At 57.9% G+C, this 8,630-nt stretch overlaps 1 protein-coding gene across 4 annotated transcripts in view; it reads left to right on the forward strand.

Moving 5' to 3' along the window:
- The first annotated feature begins 971 nt into the window (after positions 1–971).
- GIT1 (GIT ArfGAP 1) overlaps positions 972–8,630 on the forward strand; it is a 25,443-nt gene continuing 17,784 nt past the window's right edge. For all 4 annotated transcript variants that reach the window (XM_044430614.1, XM_044430615.1, XM_044430616.1 and 1 more), the window contains exon 1: positions 972–1,266. In XM_044430614.1, the coding sequence (XP_044286549.1) occupies positions 1,071–1,266 (196 nt within the window). In that variant the 5' untranslated portion in view covers positions 972–1,070. The remainder of the gene's footprint in view (positions 1,267–8,630) is intronic.

Genomic DNA, 8,630 nt, shown 5'->3' on the forward strand with positions numbered 1-8,630 from the left:
CCCCCCCCAGCCCCCCGGCGGCTGCAGGTCAGTCCAGGGCGCCTTGCCCACCCTCCCCACCTCCCAGCAGCCGGGCAAGGTGTGCGTGGGAGAGGTTCTCCACTCCCTCTTGCCAGGTGTGCTCCGAGGCCTACCTGCCCCGTCTTCGCAGGCTGCCGGAGTCGGGCACTTCCAGCCGGGACAGCTTACGGCAGGTGTTCTGGCCTACAACTCCCATGATCCCTTATCACTAGTTCTGCTCCCAAGGGCAGATGGGCGTTGTTGGCCCGGGCGCCAGGGCAGCCGGAGGGAAAGGGGCGTTCCGATCGGAGGACGGTGGAGGACCCCCTCTTGAACCCAGGGCATCCTTCTGCGCCTGACGGTGCGGAGATTCCCTTGCTGAAGCCTTCTGGCCCCTGTTGCCGACCTCTTACCCTCCCTTTCTAAAAATAATAGCTAGGACGGACTAAGGCGAAAGGGGGGTGGGCCTGGCAGCTAGCCCCCACCCTCCAAAGCCCAGCCTGTAGTCCAGCAGGTGCTTCTTCCGCATTTCCCCCTTCGGACACTCTCCGGAGTGTTGGCCAGGCCCGTGCGCCACCGTGTCTCTGCGTGAACCCGTCTCCATGTGAAAGCGCTGCCGTGTTTGCTGAATGGAGCTGCCTCATGCAGCTGCAGTCTACCTTTTGGTGTGCATTACTGTCTCGGTGTTGGGAGCGAATGCTGGACCTCTTGGTGCCCTCAGAGGGTGGTGTTTTCTGGCTGGATCTGGGCCTGCGGGCTGTGAGAGAGACTCTGTGATGCTGTCTAGAAGTTGGAGTGGACTTGTTTGGTGGGAGCTCTCCAGGAACTGCTCCTTAGTGACTGCGTACTTACTCCAGGGAGGGGAGTATGGTTCTCAAGAACAGAGAGAGCCTTAATCAAAACCATGAGGACTAGAAACACTGTGTGTGCTGTGTTTTTTACATTGCAGAAAGATCTGGCGTGTCTGGAGGATACTCTGGCTGGCATTGCGAGAGCTTTCTCTCACTCTGCAGCCAGGGGAGAAGGAAGCCATGAAAGGCAAGGCGTAAGGAGCCATTTGGGAGCAGGGGATGTTGCGGGAAAGGCCTGGCGTCTTGTCTCCGGCCCCAGCATGTGTCTGCTTTGGTGCAAAGGGCTTGCGCAGGCCGGCACGCTCCGTCTGCACACACCTGCAGCATAACAAAGACGGCATCGGTCGCTGTTCTTCGGAAAAGCAAGTGAGGTCGCTCGGCCTGGTCTTGCCATTTAAGCGGCCCGTATGCAAAGGTAGAATTTAGGAAATCGTTGGGGAATCGTTTCTCCAAAAACTCCATAATCTGTGTGCATATGCTCTCCTTCACTGTATTCTCTGTCCCCCTGCACCTAATTTCTGAGGATTCAGTTTTCACTCCTGGGGAACCTTTCCCAGCCCGGGGGCCAAATCCTGCTTCAGGGACGCTCTCGGCGTGGGCGAGGCCGAAGGCAACGGGAGTGTAAAAGATGCCGGCATATTTTCGCTCTGACAACCGAGTCTTGAGAGAGGCCTTGAAATATTTTAGGATGGCACACCACTGCGGGTAATTTCTGGAGTGGGGAAAGGCGAGGCCGCCGGGGAACTCCAGAGGAGTGGGGTGAGAGCTCCCGTGGGCCGGGATTTCTGCATCCCGCGTTACGTAGGTCACAGGTAAAGCAGATGCGTGTTTGTCTGCATTTCGGTGGAGCTGAAAGGTTGTCGGAAAGGGCAAAGCACGGGAGTGGAGAGCGGAGAGTCGCCCCTCCAGGACCGTGAAGCTGTGTGTGTGTATCCAGAGCATGAATGCGGCAGGAGAGATGAGAACTAGACGCATATGTATCTTCTTGCTTTTGTTTTAGAAAGCAACTGCAGTTTGTTTATAAAAATCCGATCTTTTTATCAAGTGCAAGCTAAAAATATTTGTAGCACCTCCGCCATCGGCCTGCAAGCGCCTTTCAAGGCAAAATGGAAATCAAGAAACAAACTAACTTTGTGACACGTTCCAGTGAGAAAAGGCCCTGCAATGCTGTGAAAGTTTTTAAAAGCCCAGCTGGACTGTTTCAGCCCTTCCCCTACCAGGAAGGAAGTTTGGGACTACAAGTCCCATTGGCTGTACGACAGAGGACCCCCACGTCCCCCAAAATGTCAGGTCGAGGATCAGTTGTCTTTCTGAGTTCCCCTGGAGCTCTCTGCGGCTGAGGGGCAGTGATGTCTAGCGGTCACCGCAGGACTACAGTTTCTATATTTAGCTGTGGGTGGGGGGGGGTGAAATCCCCTCAAAACTGAAAGGGAGACATCTCTGTAATTCAGGCGTGCAGCTGCCAGGGGGCAAGGGGGTGGGGTAAACCCCCCATCCCCCCCCCGTTCCCTTCCGGAGGGACCAGGCATGCCGTTGGCGCCGAAGGGTTTCCTGAAGGTTCGTACATGCCCGTCCCCATGACAAGCCGTTCCGTCGTGCCAACGGCTCCTGTGGGCATAAATCGGCAGACATCTGCCAAGCCGACTTTTCCTCGCCATCTGTGCCGGATCTGCCCACGCGCATCCTTCAAGATTTGGGAACCGGGGGGGGGGGTTTATTCCCCGGCCCCAAGGCTGCTGCCAGCTAGCCTGCTGAGCCCTGGAACACGAGGAGGCCTCATGGGGCCGGATCCGGTGCCCCTTCCGGGCTGCCCTCACAGTTGCAGAAGAAACGTCGAAACAGAGTGAGCAGACGGGGTCTTCTGGGCCATCTAGTCTGACCCCCGGCTCCAGCCAGCCGTCCTCTTTGCTCCCCCGTGTGCCGTGGTCCCCCTCTGGTTGGCAGCAGCGCCCATGTGCTCAGGAAGGGTCTCCTGGGGCCTTGGGATGCACCTTGCCCCCGGCATCCAGCACAAGCGAAGGCGCCGGCCCTTGCGTTCCCCGGCCCAGGCCTCTGCAGCCAGGTAGGGCCGTTCCCCAGGGTGGGGTCCACCTGCTTCGTCGCAGAATCCCCGGGTTTGATCCCGATTCTCCCGGCCAGATCTCCTCAGGCATCCTGCCAGTGGCTGTGGGCAGGTGCCGAACCTTTCCCGCCCCGAGGACCGAATTCCCCTTCAACGGCGCTCTCTGGAGCTGCATTCTCGAGGGGGGGCTGGCCTGGTGGAAGGCGCTCGGCCTAGTTTGGCCGGGAGCTCTTTTGGCCAGCATCGCCCCCTTCGGATCGGCGTTTCACCCTCGGGAGGTTGGAGGGGTTGCCCAGGCTGGGGAATCAGCAGGCAGGCCGTGGGCGGCAGGAACAGACCGAGTCGGACCGAGCCGTTCTCTCCGTGCGGTTGGCACGTCCCGAAAAGGAGGATGAGCTGGACGTGCCCTTGACGTGCCCGAGGGGTTTCCTGCTCGAGCTGGAACCTGGGTGGGCCACGGAGGGCTCCCGCAGAATCCCAGGAGCTGGGGGGGGTGGAGGGGGTGCCAGCAGGGTCATTCCCGCGGGGCTGCCGAGCTTGCCGAAGAAACGTCCACCTGGATCGGCTTTCTAGCTCTGGATCCCACAAAGGGGAACGGTTGCCTGGATTTGGTGCTGTGCTTTTTGCACCTAGAGATGTGGGGAAAAACCTGGGGGATGAACCAGAACAAATGTAGTCCATAGTTCTGCATAGTTCTGTGGACCCTCAATTCTGCACCTCAAAAATCCCCGGATAAAATGTATACATGTTTTCGTGCTGTGCTGCCATGCTTGGGTTCCTGTTCCCCCACATGCCTTAAAATCGCACAGCCTCCTTTTCCAAAGCAGCTTCGATTTGCTTGTTCAAAGGTAGAACAAGCTTTGCTCTCCCTGATCTGGAAACGGCAGAGATCATGGGAGCACTTCTTAACTTCCCCAGGCTGTCCCCTGTTGGCAGCAGAGTACTGGGTTTGACCGGCATCCGGACGGCTGGACGAGGGCTGCTCCGTGGCAGGCATTGTGCTTGGATCCGGCCATGCTTTCCATGTGCCACAATCGAAATCGAGCCCGTCACGCCTGAAAGCGAGGAGCTGCGTTCAGGCCGGGAAAGGAAGGAAATTCAGGGCGAGGCTGTTCCATCTGCCAGAGCTGGACATCCTGTGGCGTTTGGAGTGCTGTGCGGCTGCTGGTTGGTTCGGGGCTGGCTGGGTGTCCCCCTCCCGTGCCTGGCCCTGCGGGGAAGTACAGAGCCCGCGGCTTCCTCCCCACAGCTTTTCTGCCGGAAGTGCAGTCCTGTCAGGAAAGGACCCCTGGAATCCTGCAGGGGAGTTAGGGGACCCCCCCCCCCAGTCTGCTCCTCACGTTTAGGGCGAGCTGCTCCTCCCGGCTTCCCGCTGCCTGGCTGCCCAGCACGCCTCGTGCTCGGCGGCCCCTGGGCATCTGCTTCCGAGGCCGTCCTCGAAGGTGGCTGCTGGCAGGCCCCCCGGGGTGTGAGCGGCGCTGGCACCGAGCCACCCCCGGGGTGTGAGCCACCCAGGACTTGCTCGGCGGCTGCCGCACCTGCCCGGCCCCGCTCGGCCCTGCCCCACGGCCGCCCGCGGGCCCCACACCTCCGCCGGCAGGCAGCCGGGGCTGGGAGGCGCCGGGGCCTGTCCTCGCATGAAGGCCCATCCCGCGGCGCCCGCTCTGCTCCCTGCGCTCGCTGTCGGATTTGGCCCAGGCCGTCTCCGCCCCTCGGAGGTGGCGGCGGCGGAACAGGAAGGGGTTCAGAGACCCCGAAATCCCGGCTGGCCGAGCCACACGGAGGCAGTGGGAAGGGCAGGGGACTGGATGCTCGACGACCCACCAGAGAGGGGGTCCTCGGGATGCGCAGGAGGGGACTCCGTCATCCCCAGAGATACGCAGGGCTCCTCGGCCAGCCCTGGCCAGAACCAGGGGACCCCCTTTCGGTGCTTCAGCGATGAGTGGAGCCCAGCCGAAGCCCAAGTTTCCACTCTGAACAGCTGCTCTTCTCATACGGGGGGGCCAAGGGGAACCCCTTGCGAAGCCCCATACGGCGGCTGCAAGTCGGGGCAGACGATGGTGAACTCCGGCCGTAATCGCTCCTGCAGCAGATTTGTGGAATTTCTACCCCAACCCCCCCCCTTTCCAGCATGCCTTTGCAAACAACCTGAGGCCTAGAAACTTAGCCTTTTCTTTTTAAAAGATGCTTTCTTGGGAGACCACAAGGGCTGAATTCGGTGTGTGTGAATACAGCCCCCCCCCCCCGTGCGTGTTTGAATGGGACCAAATGATTAAGGGAAATCTGGGAAGGGAAGAGGCCCAGCAGGAAAAACCGAAGGACTTTCTTTTAACGGAGGGGCCGCTTTTCCGCATCCTATGTGGGTGGCTGGTGAGGAAACAACCTTCAAAAAGCGAGGCCTGCGCATAACTATTACCATCTTGCCCCTTGTCTTGAGTACATTGTTCCCTCACGGTTTTTAAGGCTCGCTTTCCTTCCGCTGTTGTCCTTTGAACCCTGCCCGTTTTTATAGCCGCCTTTCTTGCCTTTTTCCTTTTTCAAGTTTGCGTTCTTTTCTTTCAGAAACTCCCGCCCTGATCTGCCGTATATTTGGGCAACACCCCAGGGGGTGTGCGTGAATAAAGGGCCAACAGTCATTGTGATAAAAACGGCCAAATTGGCATGTAAAAATACCATTTGCTTGCCAAGTCAGGGCTGGGCAGAGAACTGCGAGTCCGGACCACCTCGGGCTTCCAAAATTATTCCTGTCCCCCACACTCACAGTCGTGGGGGGCGTCTTGAGTGTCTCGCTTTTTAAAACGGGATGCTGTTGTCCGTGGAGTTTCTGGGTCACACACAGCAGGCCAGAGTGGGAATTTCTGCAGCATCTGCCTTCTCAGAATGAAGCATTTCGGTGCCCGGACATGCGCCGCAAGATGACCGGTGGGTCCCCAGGTTTGGGAGAGAAACGCACAGACTGGATCCGCCATTGTTTGGGAAGGGGCTGAGGAAAAGCACTTGGACGCAGGCCAAGTTGCGAACAATGGCTGGCCAAAGCACCTTTCCACAGTCCTTCCCCCGGTTTGTGGATTCTGGGCCACAGGGAGGCATCCCGCCCGGCCGGCGTTTTTCCCTTCCTGGATTATGTGCTTGCGCTGGCAAAGTTCGGCATGGCACTGAGGGAAACTCCTGGATTTTATTTTTTTTTTTTTGTCTCCAAGGATTTAGAGAGGCCAGTGGATCCAAGAAATCAAAAAAGGGGTATATAAATCTAATAAATAAACCATGCATAACAACCGGAGCAAATGAGCTGAGATCCAGAGAAAGGAGTTGGCACTGGCCACCTTCTGTGTGGGATTTTCCAAATGATGGGTGTTGTGGTCCCAGGATTTGGATGGCCTGGCTTTGGGGAGACTGGTGTCAGCTCTTATTTATTTATTTATTTATTTATTCGCTTGCTTGCTTATTCGATTTTTGTTAGCCACACAGCCTCGAGTGGCGAAGTTGCCCGGCTTGGATTCCAAGTGGTACCGCTTGAGCGCATAATGCGCTCAGTGCACGAGGTGTTCAGGCGCAACGTTTTTTCGAAGATGGAAGACGGCTTCCGCCATTACGTGCTGTGGGAAGGCCCAGGCAGAGATGTTCCCAAAAGGCCAGGCGGAGAGGATGCCCCCGCGGCCTCCAGCGCATGAATAGCGGGTGCCAAAAGGTCAAACGTCCCGGCCTGAACGCAACCCGAGCCACACGTGGGTGTGCGGCAGCATCTTGGGAGGCTGCCAGAGCCATCGATGACAAAAGCGCGCCACGTCCCGCTCGGGGTTGGCTCCCACACGGAGGGGCCTTGGCCCAAACACGCATTCGCTTCGGCCGGGAGGGAGCCGGCGGCGCACCAGCCGTGGTGGCACAGGAGGCGCAAGGGCGGCCGTCTCTCGCAGCTGCCGTTCCGCGTCGCCTCGCCATCACCCTTCCAGCCGCGCTCGGTCCCCCGGCCTGTAATTTTCCTTCCTTTGCTCTTTTTTTAAATGCACGGCCTCAAATCTTGCTTCCCCTGCACATGTGGCAGAAATCACTGTGATGGGAGGACGGGCCACGCGTCCCGCCTGGTTCCGGGTTCAAGCCTGCGTTTGAGAACATCGCCTTAGCACAACCTAGAGGGGGCTTTCCTCGCGTGCCACCCGAGAAACGAGGTCTCGGTGAGAGGCAGGTTCCCAGGGATCAGAAATGCACAACCGCTGCGAAATCGCCCCCTCTGTCTTCCCCGGACGGTCGGGAACCTTTTGTTCCACCATCAGCCTGTGGATGGAACTGGATCTTACACAGATTCAGAGAGGTGTGAGGTTGCACTTGCCGAAACATGCAAGTCTCCTCACCCACGGCCACGGAAGTGGCTTCCCGTCGAGGGCTGTTTTCACGCTTTCGCCGATGGAGGGAGACGCCCCTGGTCGTTCTGTTTCCCATGTTTTCTGTCTTCCATTCCTGTAGAACAACGCACCCTTTTTTCCTTCTGTCAAAAAGAGGCCGCCGGTCTGCAGAATCCCTGTGGCTGGTGAGAAGCGGCTCTGGGGGGGTTCCGGGATGGGATGCCCCCCTCCAAGCCGTTCAAGGGAGGCGCTACTCCTGCATTCGGGACCCCGGTGGGACCGCGCTGCCAGGAATTGAGAGTGCGGGCTGGTCCGCTGCACCGGCCCAGACCAGAGCAGCTGGGTCCGCCCGGCCATGAAATCATAGAACAGCAGAGTTGGAAGGGGCCCTGAAGGCCATCAGGTCAACCCCCCTGCTGCTGCAGGACACCACGTCACACCACCCCACTCAGAGGCTGCCCAGTTCCTTTTTGAGTGGCTCCAGGGTGGAAGAGCCCCCCACCGCTCCAGGCAGCTGGTCCCACTGCCCTATTGCTCTGACCGTGAGGAAGCTTCTCCCGATGCCCAGCCTGAATCTGGGCTGTCGCAACTTGACTGGGTTATTCCGTGTCCTGCACTTTGATACCAGCAAGAAGAGATTTTGACTGTTGCCCTTGTGACTAACCTGGTGCAGACCCCTAACCCTAATATGGGGCTACAGTTCCATTGAAGAGGGCGATTTTGAAAAAGCCCTCCTTGAGTAGGTTTTTCTGCGCAGCTCAACTTTTCTGCCCACTCTAAACACATTCCAACCATCAGAATCGCTCCAGGACCCCTCGTTTTTCTAACCCTAACCCTACCCTGGTGCAGACCCCTAACCCTAATATGGGGCTACAGTTCCATTGAAAAGAGGGCGATTTTGAAAAAGCCCTCCTTGAGTAGGATTTTCTGCGCAGCTCATCCTTTCTGCCCACTCTAAACACATTCCAACCATCGGAATCAGTCCAGGACACCTCCTTTTTCTAACCCTAACCCTACCCTGGTGCAGACCCCTAACCCTAATATGGGGGTAAAGTTCCCTTGAAAAGAGGGTGATTTTGAAAAAGCCCTCCTTGAGTAGGTTTTTCTGCGCAGCTCATCCTTTCTGCCCGTTCTAAACACATTCCAACTATCAGAATCGCTCCAGGACACCTCGTTTTTCTAACCCTAACCCTACCCTGGTGCAGACCCCTAACCCTAATATGGGGGTAAAGTTCCCTTGAAAAGAGGGTGATTTTGAAAAAGCCCTTCTTGAGTAGCTTTTTCTGCCCAGCTCATCATTTCTGCCCATTCGAAGCACATTCCAACCATCGGAATCGCTCCAGGACACCTCGTTTTTCTAACCCTAACCCTACCCTG

Source organism: Varanus komodoensis, unplaced genomic scaffold, assembly GCF_004798865.1.
Source record: "Varanus komodoensis strain SLA01 unplaced genomic scaffold, ASM479886v1 scaffold20_3, whole genome shotgun sequence".
In the NCBI taxonomy this organism is placed as follows: Eukaryota; Metazoa; Chordata; class Lepidosauria; order Squamata; family Varanidae; genus Varanus; species Varanus komodoensis.